Source organism: Olea europaea, chromosome 10, assembly GCF_002742605.1.
Source record: "Olea europaea var. sylvestris chromosome 10, O_europaea_v1, whole genome shotgun sequence".
Classification (NCBI taxonomy): domain Eukaryota; kingdom Viridiplantae; phylum Streptophyta; class Magnoliopsida; order Lamiales; family Oleaceae; genus Olea; species Olea europaea.
In genome coordinates, this window is record NC_036246.1 from 2,530,614 (window position 1) to 2,546,589 (window position 15,976).

Consider the following 15,976-nt stretch of genomic DNA (forward strand, 5'->3'; position numbering starts at 1 on the left):
TTTATTCTTTAATCCTAAAAAATTTTTAAGGGCCGGTCAGTCTTGAAGGGTAAAGGCTCAAGATAAAAGGTATCTTTGCACTTCTTTTCTTTATAACTGAAAATGTCGAGTCTTGTGTGTAAAGAAAGGCATTTCTTAGAATTATTACAGATAACTCACAATAAGGTGTGAGGTGGAGAATTTTTGACATTTTTTATCATCACATGGGATTCACACATGTAAGATTTTTAGTGGGATTCCGTGATTCCATTTTCTGTACAAATAAAATAAGCCAAAAATCTCTTATGTCCAAAGTTAATTATCATGCAATTGCACCCTCAAAAGGAAAATGTTTCTAAGAATATCTTTAATTGTTTTTATATCCATACCTTCTTTATCACTAAACGACCATTTGGAAGTTAAATTTCATCGTCTGAATGTGTGGTCTTGATCTATAAAATTTTGAGGACATATCTAAAATTTAAAATTTGCCTCTATTATTATCAGAAACTTAATCTTTATGACACCTAAAGGTCGAAAAAAGGACAGGTGAAACATAATGCTTGTGAAAAGTAATTTGTAGAATAATAGTGAGGTTTCGGTTCTCTAAACTCTTTACGCTTTCTATTTGTTTCTTCTTTAATATAGAATATTCTAGTGTGTGGGAGGAGTGCTTTTTTTTTTTTTTTTTTTTTTTTTTTTTTCACTAGTTTTTTTTAGTATTATCTTCACACTTCACTAGTGAGGTGTACAAATTTTAAAAAAATTAGAAAAAAAAAATATTGAGTGGGTGCCGGTTGGTAGGGTGGGGAACTTGTTTATGTTCTTGGTCCAATACAGTTGGATTGCATTTACATGTCGACTGGCACTGACATTAATGCGTTATGATAAATGAAACAGTGAACTCTATAACACGCAGTGGGTTAACTCGGTAGGAGACCGTCACATTAATGGCAAATTGGCAATTGCATTTTTATTTGTCTAATGGGACCTCTCTGTCATTTCAATTTGTTTAGTGCTTCTTTGAGAAAGATAAAGAAGTTACTAAAAAATTGATGAAATTTATTGTTAAAAGGTTGATAAAAATTGTGAATTTTATAAAAAAAAAAAAAAAAAAAAAAAAAAAAAGTGGTATTTTGCTTATTTTTTTAGGCTGTTTCTTTTTTCCTTTTATTGGGTCTTTTTTTTTGGTTGTTTATTTAAGGACCAATTCTGTAGATTTTTGGACGGAAAAGGCATGGAGACTGGATGTACTAATTTTTTAAGGATTATGCTTGTTCTACATTGGGGGTTATATCCGGGTTTTCATAATGGACACCCGGCGCCTCTCCATTGGCCGAGGCGCCCATGGGCCCCTGTGCAGCAGGCGCCTCGGCATTGGGTGTCCATTATGGACACTCTTATGTAGCCTCCAATGTTCATGTAGCAAGGTCCATTTTTTAAAGGTTAAAGGAAAATCGGCGAAAAATTGGTTGAGGGTATGATCGCACTTTGACCATATGCTGGAATGTAATATTTTTTTTGCGACTTGTTAAGTACTTGGAATAAATTTCAAAAGCATGTTTGTTGAATGACAAAATTAATTGGGCTTTGAATTTGACTTTATAAGTACTTGAATCAATTGCTTGAGATGCAGTTTTCATTTTGTCGCATCAAAATGATTTTAATCATCAGTGACATACACAGTAGGGACTTTAAAGCATAAAAAAAAAAAAAAAATGGTATATTCCAATGGAAGAATGTGTGTATTGTTGTAGTTATCTAACAAGATTCCTACTTTTTTTTCTTTTTTCTTTTTTTTTTTTTAAATCTTGATTGGTCTTTTCAGCTTTTTGACCAAATAATCATAACTTATCCATTGAATGAAATTTTGAGATTGTAGCAACTTGCATTTTACAGCAACCTTCTTTTAAGTAGTGATAATTCTAAATAAAGAAACCAAAAAATAAAAATTGAAAATGAAACATCGTGGAAAGGTGCTATTGGCTATACAACCGATTGAGGGTTTTTTTGGTGCTTTTTGTAAAAGAGCTTTCTGAAAAAATTATTTTAGATCAACTTTCTGTAAAAACTCTTCTAGTCAGATAAAATGTTTCAGAAAGTTATATAAAAAACTTTCAAAAGTAATTCTTATCTTAAAAATAGCTTTTGAATTTTTTTTAAAATCTTTGTCATACAAGCTTTGAGTTTATAAACAATTTGGTTGCTTGTGTACGAGGGCGGAGGGGATGGGCTTTTAGCCGAACCTTGCCCCAGTTCCAATCAATTTTGCCAAGGTAAAATAAAATTCTTATCTGGCTCCGCCCCCGTTCATGTAGATATTAGGGACGTTGAATTTACCAATCCATCCATTTCTGTCAAAAACTAAAAATCTATAGATTCAAATTTAGTTACATGCATTATTTTCTTCGTAAATCTAAGACAGACAGGGAACCATTCAATCCCGCGTAACTTGGATACTTTTGGCATGTGAATTACTCAAGCAAGTTGGGGATCCCTTCCCGATAATGCAATATTATTTGCTTTTTCTTGTGGGTTACATACACGTCAAACTTAATTCAAGTTGTACTTTTTGTTTGGTTGCGAATAGAAGTTAAGAGCAAATTTCATCTCAATCAATGAATTCTATGTAAAATTTCAATTGGATTACTTCATTCAACTTCAATTTTAGTTTTAAATTTCATCATTTCGTCGTCCATCGTTTTAAAATCGAGGAAAATTTACTTTATATATAGTCATACTCATACCCAATGAATCTTTCACATAACTACATGACATGCCAACTTACCACTACATAACATCGTAAAAAGCCTAAAATTAAAAATAAATGCATTTTAATTTAAAGACGATATCACAATTTTCATTTCTAGAGTGCTGTTTAACTATTATGGGGAAGATCAATCAATCTCATAATCCCATATTTGAGTGAATTCAATTGTTTCTTTCTAAGTGAAGTATGAGTGCGTGCAAGATTAATATTAGGTAAACAATAATAATGACTTCTCACCTATAATAGAAGATAAGAAGATATTATAATTAATAAATTGAAAAGTAAAATAAATTTATATAAGGATGTGTGAAGATAAGTACTCCATATAAGATGATAGGATCCGGCTATGATACTTTTAAGAGTGGAGTTATCCGGTCATCTCCATTGAAGTGTACCACAAATAAATAAAGATGTGTCAAAATCAAAATGAAAATGAAATGAAGTCACGTCCATGTATGGGTAACTTTGCTTTAATTAGTGGGATGCCACTTGGTCTCATTTGTGGGCGTTATTATTTCCCGTTTAAGACAACAACGTTCAATCTTGTTTACGTACATACGTAACTTTCCTAATGTTCTAGAGAAATCTCACGTATCAATCTCTCTCTAGCACGAAAAACTTTGGATTAAGTACCAACCGTCTATTTTTTATTATTTTTCTATTGTAAATACATGTTAATTTTAGATTTATATTTGGCGTGATTGAGTTTTTATGAAAGAAATTATATGGTGAACATACTTTCAAAACAATAGTAATTCAATACTTACCAAATTGATATATTAGTGACTTACAATTGAAAGTGGCTCATATGCGCCAATATCACAACATTAGTGAAAGGCCATAAGTTGAGCTTAACGTGGACTTGACCACCGTGAGAAGAAGTTTGGCGGAGCTTCACAATGAATATTGCCGAGCTTTTCTCGACAACCACTTGGTCACGTCTTGAGGACTCGTGCAGACGTCACGCTTAGCCAAGGTGTTTACACAAGTCTGTCTACTCAAACCTGAGCACACTCTGTAAAATACAATATTCATATATAGCTCGTCAAAACCGTCCCTCTAACGAATCATTCGATGAACAATTTCGTGATTATCATCGAAGTCTAAGCTAATTTCTATTGTAAATTTGTAAACTTTTAAACTTATAACTACGAATAAAAATGAAAATAAAATATTCTTTATTTAATCTTAGGCCTTGTTTCATTTCTATTCTTCTCAAAATACATTTTTCCCTCTCCTCTTTTCAACCACACATTATTCATTAAAATAATATTACACGTAAATCAAAATTATTTTCCAACCACCCATTTTCCATCTATCTAATATTTTAAAATACATTTTTTCAAAAAATGCTCAAACACACTCTTAAACATTAGCATTAAAAAACAATATACTTCAATCTTGTTTGACTATCTAACTGTTAAAATTCCAATAAAGAAAAGTCATCAAATTCAACTTTAGGCATCCGATCTGATGCGCACCTGAAGCAATTTCAATTCCAATTTTTCACAAGCTAAAATTCATAAGCTACTTAAAAAGTAAATAAGTAACTTTTTTTTTTAATACAGGATTGTAATTAAGGCGAACATGGTACCAAAAAGGTTTAAATTATTATTCCTTTCCTTTTATAATGTTACTGTACTTACACAAACCAAACTATCGGGGCCATGTGAATTTTGGACGGAATCAAAAAGTAGAAAGCAAGAGTTTCTCGGTCCCCTCACAAATAATTTGTCCTTTTAAGCAGAATTTGGATTATTGTGAAAGGTTGAACCCCAACCTTGAAAGTCCTCACCATCTTAATCCTAGAGTATCGTGAGAGACGTAAATCGTGGAATGTACCACGATAAGCGAGGTAAAAAGAGTTTGCACGTGCACTGATACACACAAAAAGTCCAATTCCATATGTCAGGAATCGAACCCTCACACTGTGACTGCCAATAAGGTTGAGATTACCTCACTCCCGTCCTTTACACCACTGGGATATTCCCAAGGGGCAAATTTGGATTATAGTTGCTCGACTCTTGCATTGTTCTTGCAAGATAATACACACGCGAATCAAGTAATCAACTGTTCAAATTCTAACAGGTGGATAGAATGCTAGCACTTAAACTTTGCACATTTCATATTTATTTGAATAAATCATATTATTAGACCCGACTTTAACTGCAGCCTCAAAAATCCTCCATTTGCTACGTTGACCCATTGAACTATTCTCTCACTGGAATACACGTGCTTGTATTGGGTTTGATCTGGTTTGGACATCACCTCACATTCAACCTAGCCCACAAATACATAAGCGCCTATTTGTCCTTTGATGTAGATTTTATGAAAATTGTTTTTTTTTTTTTAAATTAACATGTGAAAAGTTATTTTATTGAAAGAATATGAAATTGAAAATGAATTTTATTCTACCAAACAGGGAGTAAATGATATAAAAGAAAAAACATGGGAAAATTTCATAATCCGTAGATTAACTATGCTATATTGCAATTTTAATTTCAAAACTAAGAGAGAGAGGATTTTGTTGCAATTAAATCTCTAAAATCAAGCATCCATTTTCCATACTTGAACAAACTTCTTAAAATACATATTTACATCCCTAACCCACACAATTATTCACGCAAAAACAGAAGACAATTATTATGACGGTTGAGGAAAAAATTGCAGATTTAATGATTGAATTAGTATCCAATTTATTCAATTTTGTCATATATTAAAGTCACATATCTATACATTTGGTCAAAGATTCATAATTTAATTAATCATATATTTTTTTCCAATCACATATCATAATTTTTAAATATCACAAGTTATTTTACAATCACAATTCAAAACATTTATAGGTCACAATTTGTTCATCGATCACAGATCGAAAATTAATACGTCACAATTTATGTATCGATCACAGATTGAAAATATTATAGATCACAACTCATTAGATGGTCACAAATTAATATTTTTTTAGATCCCATTGGTCACAATTTATTTTTTTCAACGGTCTCTATTGGTCACAAATTAACCAAGTTAATGGTTACAATCAACCAAATAATCTGTGACCACACGAACACTTGTGACAACCTCTGCTTTCAACAGTATCGCCGCCAGAATCACCACCGTCACCCTACAGCAACAACGTCGCGGGACAAAACCGCCATAGCAAGCACAACACCACCGACCATCCCTCACTATTGCAACCCCCATATAGCGTCACCCATGCCATCCCACATACAAACCACCATCCACAACCACCATCGTCCTCCTCCAGCCCAATGCTAGAACCAAATCCTGAACTCATCCAACATCACCAACAACTCAACATCACAGCCATCACCATCGCTGGAACACTACAACTGTCAAAGGAAAGCACAATCTCACCACTTTCTCGGTTAGCACCGTCACAGTCGCCAACCAGCAACGATCACCGGAGGCTAGAGTAGGAATCCCCTTTTTTGAGCAGCCACAAAGAGTGAGAGGGAGAAGACGGGTGGGGAGAACGAGTGGAAAGAAAATATGAGTGGGAGGAGAGAAGAAAGGTTGGGGGGAGAGAGAGAGAGAGAAATTAAGATAGAGTAAATACGAGTGTGAAAGAGAGAGAATAGGGTGGGAGGAGAGAGAAGGGATTGGAGAGAGAAAGAGATTGGAGAGATAATAAATAATATTTAAACATGTGAAATCTGATTTTTGAAATATTAAATTACCCATATAATTTTTGAACCCTAGATTTTAATTCTAGGGATATGTGTAATTTCCACAAAAAACATTAGGACTAGATAGCCGTCCAAATCCACAAAAAAAACTTGGCCCAGCCTAATAAATGACGAGTCATTTTCACATAACACTATAATCAAGAAGTAGAAGTTTATTATTGACCTTGCATTGATTTTAAAAGTGACAATTTTACCTTCGACCTCAAAGAATCCAATGTTATATTTCTTTGTTGCTAGCTCATTGATTATTCAAACAATGAATTTCATCATGTTATGGGTATCAAGTGGATTGAATCATCGTCCCATTTTAGTTGAGTTGCAAAATTTAGTCTGAAATATTTTATTTGATTTAGAGTTGGAAAGGAGGAAGATTGCACGCCGCTCCTTTACTAGATTGGCTAACCCAAAAGATTTTCTTTTTTTTTTCTTTTTTTTTCTATTTTTTTTAAAGATAGGAAGCCCGCTAAGTAAACCGGCCATCTTATATAGGGGGTGTTTAATAGACATTTTTATGTAAAAATGTATTTTAGAATAGTAAATTGATGTGAAATGTGTTGTTGAAAAATAAAGAAATTTTTTAATTTACGTGTTATATTATTTTAATAAGTATATGTGGTTGAAAAGAAGAGATAAAAAAATACATTTAAAAAAAATGATTACCAAATGGGGCCATAATATAAGCCATGAAATGGGTTCTGGGCCTCTCCTTTACTATCAGCGGCCTAAGTTCTCCAAGTTTCGATCACTAGCACTTAGTTCCCCTTGACTATGCAATTAACTCAGTTTGATAAGCCTACGTCTTATAGACCTAGGACCACCATAAGCAAGCCTTTCAAAACTTTGATCAAGATAGGGAGTTTGCCCTAGAAGATAGTGGTACAACTTTCGAAATCTGTAGCTTCTATGGTAACTAGTTCCTTCATGTTGGCTGGCGTCGATTCAACTTATCCCAACAAAGGGCCAATTAGTGGGGTGAGTTGATACATAATTTTTGAAAGAAATTAGCTCGCACTTGTCTCATCCTCATATGTGAATGGGAACAGCCTCGTTGATCAATTGAGGCCTCAATAGTGAGCAAGTCAAATGACTCGACTCAACCCATTTAACACCATGGAGAAATGTACTTGAACATAATTTTATGTACATAAAGGTGTTCAAACAGAGCCCCAAGCACAACCCTAACACCTTTTTATCTTGAGCTTTCCCTAGTTTTCCTCCCTTTCATTACAAATTCGAATTTCTCGCATTTTAGGAACCTTAAATAACTCAACGGACCACGGTCTTATACGAATCCCCTTAATCCAACCCTTCATTTCGTCTATCTACACCTCCAAACTAGGGGTGTAAACGGTCCGATTTTACCGATTTTTGACAAATTTTCAAATCAAACCGTTTAAACCGGTTTGAGAAAAACTCAAACATAAACCAAACCATTTTGAACGGTTTGAAAAAAACTCGAACCTAAACCTAACGGTTTGGTCCGGTTTAAAACCGTCGATTTCGTCTTATATTTTTTTATCAGTCTACTTTTATGACATTAATTTATTGAATTCAATATATATTTATATCTTACTAGTAATAATTCTAAAACAATCTAAGCCCTTGTTTCAACCAAATTTTTGGGACATAAAAATGAAAATTTGGACCATTATCACACAAGTCCAACCGCATTTGTTGACCTATTGTTTCGTGCGTGGGACCCAGCTTCCTTTCCAATGGTCAATTTTCTCATTATGATAACATGGAAAATATAGCTCGAGCAATGGCTAAATATATCTACTATAACTTTAAATATCTACTAAATCAAAATGAAATCACAATAAACTAAAACTTAGTTTTTTTTTTCACCTTTTTTAGGCTAATGCTGTTATGATAACGTTACAATACAAGTCTACTAAACGAGATATAAGGCAAAAAAAATAAATCAATCCAACAAGACCTCGTGAACATCATATTTGAAAAAAAGTTATTGATTAGACAAAGAGAATAACCAACCACAATAATAAAGAAGTTATTTATAATATCTAAACATAACAATTACATAAGCTTACGTTTGTATGTTGTTACGAAACACATTTAATTTCAGATTCTTACCCAATTTTCTCAAAAAAATTAGGCCCTGTTCTCTTTATCGTTTTCGGGCCGTTTTCTATTTTCGATTTTTCAAAACGGTGAAAACGTGTTCTCTTTCCCGTTTTCGAAAACGAATTTTTGAAAACGAAAAAAAAATTGTGAAGAAAACACAAAACGACTTTTTTGCCGTTTTGGGGCGTTTTTAGTGTAAAACTTGAAAAAATTGAAAACGCGGGAAACACCATTTTTTTTTTTCGGAGGTGGTATGGTGATTCTCAAAATTTCAAAAAAAAAAATTAAAAATTATTATATATATATATTTTAGGTGATCTTGTGGTGATTCTCAAAATTTAAAAAAAAAAAAAATTTCATTTTTTTTGTTTTGAGAAACAAATAAAAAGAACGCATTTTCAACAATTTCAAACCAAACACTCAAAAAACAAAATTCAAAATGAATTTAAAACTCAAAACACAAAACTGAAACACAAAGAGAACACCCTCTAAGAATCCCATACATCATGCTTAGCTCAAGGTTCATAGCATTCTTGTATGTATTACAGCAATAATTTGAAATGCAGAAAAGCAATAAAAGGTATACCTGGCATGGGAAATATTCGTATTTGGAATTATTGCTAATTACGTGCTCGTTAATAAGTTGTCTTCAAAAGGTTACCTATACTATTGCTGCCATTGATTCTAATATTTATACACAAAGCACAAGCATGAATACGAGCCGAGATCACATCATTTTATCTTATCATTCAGTTATTGCTTCCTCTTGCGAAACATGTCTATCTGCAATGAAAAAGGCTGGTTTCCTTAGGAATTGAATCTTCGACTATAAGCAGTCTTATCCTCAACATGTCATAAGGGTATGGGCAGGCAGGCACACATATTGAAATAGCAGAGTATTCTCTTGTGTGTGTGTTTCCTCATTTATTATCCATATCCTGATCAAGACTGACGTGCCCGGGTCTCATCATCACAGAAACTAGGTAGGTAGTCTTCAATTGTGGGGCCCTTTAAATCACTTTTCGGCAACCCTTGGCAACCTTTTGGAGGTCAATTATCCATTCAGGATCTGTGTGACCATAACTTTCAGTTTTTCTTGAGAATTTTATATTATTCTGTACATGTTATCCCCATCTGTCTCATAAATACTAATTAGTAAATTCGTTTGATAAGATTGCTTAACGCTTATTCATTTTCGTCTATGTTGTTTTCGAGAAACATAGATTTTTGTTTCTTACTCCAAAATTATGTCAAACTACACTTTGGTTTCTATTTCATGGAGCTTTCTATCATTGCTAAAAGTACTTGTTAGAAAATCTATGCTTGGACATTGGCATGGCACATGGGCTTGTTTTATTTAGACGCTATATGGCATATGTTTATAACGAACACAACGCCAAGAAATGCTACTAAACGGTATATTAGGTAGGAGCATTGGAATAGTCACTTCCATATCCAAGCGTCGAGTACTATATAGTCCTTCTTATTGAGCGAACTACTAATGTACAGCTAGTAGCTGTAAGTTATAACATTCGTCTTTTTTTCATTGATATGTAGTACAATACTTCCAGATAGTGGACTACATTAAAGAAGAAAAAGAAACTAAAATACTGTTTATTGCCATCTAATCTTATTCACTAGTACTTATCCGAGTCATTTTGAATATTTCATTTTACCTTTTCAGGTTGCAGAGTACGGAAGTTATAAACCAGAAAGCGATGAAGACTATGATGACATGTATTGGAGACGGACGGAATATGTTGAAGGTGAAGACGGGGAACTATCTTGGTTTAATGCCGGTGTTCGAGTGGGTGTTGGAATAGGCCTTGGCATTTGCTTGGGGGTCGGAATTGGAGTTGGTTTGTTGGTCCGTACTTATCGAACAACAACCCAAAACTTTAAAAGGCGGCTTGCATAGTTGCTCATATTATCATAATGCCTCGTCTCACTTTACCGGCTAACACAATCATTAGTATGTCCATTTTGGATGCAAATTTTCTTAGTGTTAATTTTGGAAAAATGGGAAAGTCAAAAGATAGAAGTCTCTACTCGATCGATGTACTGGACCGTCTTGGACTCTCGGGTTGATTTTCTTTATTTTCGAAAGAATTCTCGTGCTGTTAATTGTTTTGAAGAGAATGTTGGTATATATATCGGGGCATAAATGAAGAAAGTTTGATTTATCGCACTGTAGATGTGTTTCTTTCTTTGAGCATAGCGATTTTTATGCTTTATTACATTGTTTGCAGTGATTTGTTCTAGTTGTGAGCAGGCGAAAAGTTACAAGGTGAAGCGTCGAAAGTTGAATCGATGGTAAAAAATAAATAATGCTGGTAAAATATTTACAAACGCAAGTTAAATTTCATTTATATAGTAACAAAAATCACACAAGGTTAAAAAAATTTCTTTTTGCTAGTTGAACAAGCCAAATTGAACCCCTACTTGCTTCTACCTTTCTCGTATTTAATTTCTAAAAACAGATAAAAGTATTAAGTTGATGCTGGCATCAATATTACATAATCTTTATCAAAACTAGAGTTACCAATGGCGCAAAGAATATTTAATTTGAGGAGAATGTTAACATCGACATATACAAGATAACCATTGGAATTGGCCATGTTGACTTGAAGAAATCAGGTTTGTGTTATGAGTAATACTAAAAAACCTAATTTTAATCCCCACCAAATACAATTTGAACATTCATAATTGAAAATTTTACCCGAGCAGGATGTTTGTTGGCTGTCAGACGTAAGATGAACTTCAATTGATCATTGTGAACAGTCATGCAGATATTGGTGCAGAAGTTCAATAAAAAGGCTTGGGTGTCGAACCAGACCTTGACATCTCGATGAACTATGCATCCTCCTGGAATGTATGGAGAAACCAGAGTCCTCGAGCACTGCCAATCGCTATCTGAAGCCTTTGAATCCAGGACAGGACTTTATCGTTCCCTGATAAACATTAAATTTATCAGCATAAGGAAAAAGCTAGTTCGGACAGCAGACATCTTAGGCAGATGTAGTCTTTACCATAAAGCCACTCAGACAGGTTTCCGTTGGGACAAAGTTCATAAATTAGGAAGCATTCGCCTTCAGATTCACAATAACCCAACAAAGCTACCAGGTTCGGGTGTCTGATGTGCGCTAGGCTTCCAACTTCCCTCACGAAAGTCTCAGCGCCTCCATCTTTTGTAATGTGCTTTATTGCCACTTGCTGATTCCCGGAAAAAAGGCCTTTGTACACATTTCCTAAATCCAATAAGACAATACAATAAAGTGAAGGGATACAATTATTAGTATATCATTACACAGATCAATTCAGTATCATTGTTATTCCTAGGTTTTTCTTAAAAAACTTGTGAGTTTGTCTAGAGAAGCTTTAATACCTGATGTTCCTTGGCCGATGAAGTTTGATTCATGTAGATTGTTCGTGGCAGCATATACCTTCTCGACCGGGACTTTAAGAATAGCAGGCTCCTTTGACAATGCCGATAGTGCAGATTTCCATGCTGGAAAATTTTACAGCTATGTAAAATGAATAAGAAACATTCTTGCATGATCTATCAATTATAAAATTAAAACCTACCTTCTTTATTAACCGGTGAGATTAGCTTATGCCGCCTTCGTGATAAGATCCATGCTGAAGAAAGTAGTACCACAAAAAACCCGAAAATGCCTCCAATTAATACGAATAAGCCTGCTCTACAAGAATGTTCATAGAGTTAGCGAAAACCCAAGTAAGTACCTAAAACATCTGCTTCTGTACCTTTCATTTCAATCGAGCAATCTTCCTCCTCAGTTGAATTCAAGAAAAATTTTCCGGTTACAATTGCACGTAGCCTTAATGCATAAAATAAGTCACAAACCGCTTCTTCCCCACAAAACGAGTTATCTAAATTAAGACTGCAGTTTATAGAAGAAGAAGAAGAAGAAGAAGAAGATAGAGAGAATGAATTTCTTTTCTAGGCCACTTACGAATAAGTAACAAAATTTGATCCATAATTGTTAATTCTTCATAGAGAAAGGAAGGAAAAAGGACTCACTACACTTTCACTAGAAGAGAATGACAATTGCTTTTATATATGATGGAAATGGAAGTTATTACATAAAAGGAAGATTCTTTTATTCTCAACTGAAATCTTGAAGTCAACGACGTTGGAACAGGTTTATTCTCAGTACATTATTTTTATCTTGTCCCTAGCCGGTAGACAATTTTTGACAGCTGCAAGTTACTGCCAAAACCTGCCTGCATTTTTCATGGCTCGTCTCAAGCATGGATAAAGAAATTAATTTAAACTTTGTCCAATCTCATGACATGAAACATTTTCCGCTGCTTCCAATCTAATTGCTAGTCTATTTATAAGTATTTTCTTTTAAATGTAATTTATTATAAGTTAAAAACTATTTTTTATTTTTTCTTAATATTAAGTTACATTTGGTGGGTACTTACTATTGCTTTGCGATTTTACAAATTATCAAGAACAAATCTAACAATCAGGAAAACAACACCACATAAATGCACAATAAACTTATTAATCCATTGTTAATATATAATTTTAGCCCATGTTCGGTACAGATTCTTCAAAACTCATTTTTTTCAAACTAGTTTTCAACCACACTCCTCCCAATAAAAAAGAAGCCTACGGCTGAAGACTCGAACATCGATTTGTAAAGGTGGTGATAAATTATTACACAGTCAACAAAATAGAATACAGGTTCAAATCTTAGCACAGGGGTTGCTGTCGCCATTAGGCAGCATGTTGATGCCTTGTGTCTTTCCATCAATGATTATTGGATTGTGATGCCATTAAGGTGGTCCAGTCCTTGGGAGACGATGAAATGGGCCAAGCCAATTGTCGGAAGAATTTTCCATTGCTTGACAACACATCCAAGATGGACCTAAACCCAATCCAAGTTAGTGGACACGTGTGTTACTCTAGACCCTTGATTACCAACTGAAGATCTACGGTGATGAGTCTTAATATATAAGTGACCTGAGTGGTTGCATTATTCACTTCTCTCGACTCTTTGATTTCTGCGAGAAGCTTCTAGGGTTTTCTCTTCTTCGTGACTTCTCTCATTCTCTTTTGTGTACTTTGTGTAGTCCTAAAATTTTCTGATGTTTGGGGGAAAAATCTGTGTATCGAATCTGTGTGATTCTTCGATCTGAGTTTTGAGAGCCTGAAATCAGTTGTTGGTCATTTGCTTGGGTATGTTGAAGTAGCTGCGTTTGTTTCTCTATTCTGGTTTAGGGTTTGTGGAGATTTTGGGTGTACAGAAGGGTACAATGTTATTTCTAAGCCCAAACGATCGATTTCTTATGACAGTGATGAGTTCATGATGTTTTGATTCGAAGAATTCTATCCTCTGTATTTTGGGTATTTTTAAGTTTGAGTTGTAACAGTGGTATTAGAGCCATTTCTTGGGCGTGCGAGTTCTTGATTTCTCGATCTGTGGGTGGAAAAATAATTTTCACACACGGATCTTGAAAGTTCTGTCCAGTGGTGAAACCCCTTAGATTCGGGAGATGACAAATCTTGGTTTTCTGTTGATGATTTTTTTAGAGATATTTGTAATCTCACAATTGTTTGAATCTTGTAGGAATAAGGTGGATTTTGGACCATTTAGTGATCTGTTCTGAAACATTTGGGTATAGTGTGGGTGATACTCGAACTTGTGGTTAAATTTCCTAACCCTAACCTTTACATTTCATATACTATACTGCTCTGTGTGGTTTTTTATTCCGAATAAGTTGATTACTCTGTGAAAATTACTTGATATTTTCATTTCTTGTATTATTGTGACCTGCATATATAAGTTTGAGTGATCTTTGATACTTTCTTGAAAATTAGTGTACCTTTCTCCCTCCCTTGTGTTGTGTGTCTCTTGGAATTGTGCCTTGACCTGCGGTCTTGAGCCGTAAGGAATCCTGGTGAATTCTAAACACACTGTTGTCTTGAACTATTCCTTGTAACCTGCATGGTTATATTTTGCAACTTATTCACTGTGATTATATGCACTTTTGAATTGTCTGATATTTCAAATTTTGTGTAATTCTGTGTTGTTCACCATATTTTGGAATACCTACATTTTCTGTTGAACATTGATTTCCCAAAAATTTTCTTGTGTTGATTAAAAACTTCAAATGATGACTACTACGTTTGAACTTGAAGTTTTTAATGGAAAATGAGATTTCTCCATTTGGCAGCAAAAAATGATAGGAATCCTTGTTCAACAAAAAGTTTCAAAGGCTATAACTGCTGAATATCCTAATACTATGACTGATGTACAAATAACTGAAACTGATGATCTTGCCTATACCTCAATTATTCTGCATTTATTTGATCAAGTTTTAAGGAAAGTAGGGAAACTTGATGATACTAAAGCTCTTTGGGAGAAACTAGAAGAATTATATTTAGTGAAGTCTATACCAAATAAAATATATCTTCTAGAAAGATTCTTTAGTTTTAAGTTAGACCCTACCAAAGATTTAGATGAAAATCTTGATACCTTTAATAAATTGGTACAAGATATTATCAATACTGGTGAAAAGGTGTTTGAAGAGTACAAGGTTGTTATACTCCTCAATGTTATACCTGAGGGATGTACCACGATAAGCGAGGTAAAAAGAGTTTGCACGTGCACTGATACACACAAAAAGTCCAATTCCATATGTCAGGAATCGAACCCTCACACTGTGACTGCCAATAAGGTTGAGATTACCTCACTCTCGTCCTTTACACCACTGGGATATTCCCAAGGGGCAAATTTGGATTATAGTTGCTCGACTCTTGCATTGTTCTTGCAAGATAATACACACGCGAATCAAGTAATCAACTGTTCAAATTCTAACAGGTGGATAGAATGCTAGCACTTAAACTTTGCACATTTCATATTTATTTGAATAAATCATATTATTAGACCCGACTTTAACTGCAGCCTCAAAAATCCTCCATTTGCTACGTTGACCCATTGAACTATTCTCTCACTGGAATACACGTGCTTGTATTGGGTTTGATCTGGTTTGGACATCACCTCACATTCAACCTAGCCCACAAATACATAAGCGCCTATTTGTCCTTTGATGTAGATTTTATGAAAATTGTTTTTTTTTTTTTAAATTAACATGTGAAAAGTTATTTTATTGAAAGAATATGAAATTGAAAATGAATTTTATTCTACCAAACAGGGAGTAAATGATATAAAAGAAAAAACATGGGAAAATTTCATAATCCGTAGATTAACTATGCTATATTGCAATTTTAATTTCAAAACTAAGAGAGAGAGGATTTTGTTGCAATTAAATCTCTAAAATCAAGCATCCATTTTCCATACTTGAACAAACTTCTTAAAATACATATTTACATCCCTAACCCACACAATTATTCACGCAAAAACAGAAGACAATTATTATGACGGTTGAGGAAAAAATT

General features: G+C 34.0%; 1 protein-coding gene across 1 annotated transcript; it reads right to left on the reverse strand.

Annotated features, from left to right (window-relative positions):
* Nucleotides 1-11,397: 11,397 nt before the first annotated feature.
* On the reverse strand, nt 11,398-13,325 carry LOC111400146 (cysteine-rich receptor-like protein kinase 25). Its single transcript, XM_023027583.1, has 6 exons — nt 13,147-13,325; nt 12,289-12,446; nt 12,130-12,240; nt 11,930-12,052; nt 11,574-11,792; nt 11,398-11,495 (listed from the first exon to the last, which is right to left on the reverse strand). The coding sequence occupies exons 1-6, from the start codon at nt 13,323-13,325 to the stop codon at nt 11,398-11,400; spliced, it is 888 nt and encodes a 295-aa protein (XP_022883351.1).
* Between the last annotated feature and the right edge of the window lie 2,651 nt (nt 13,326-15,976).

Excerpts from the sequence above, each read along its gene's own strand:
- LOC111400146 (XM_023027583.1), bottom strand. The coding sequence starts at position 13,325 with ATGGAAAGACACAAGGCATCAACATGCTGCCTAATGGCGACAGCAACC. Across the intron at positions 12,447-13,146 it reads AGGAGTGTGGTTGAAAACTA|TCTTAATTTAGATAACTCGT; the intron begins GTTTGAAAAAAA and ends TATAAACTGCAG. Across the intron at positions 11,793-11,929 it reads CATCGGCCAAGGAACATCAG|GAAATGTGTACAAAGGCCTT; the intron begins GTATTAAAGCTT and ends TATTGGATTTAG.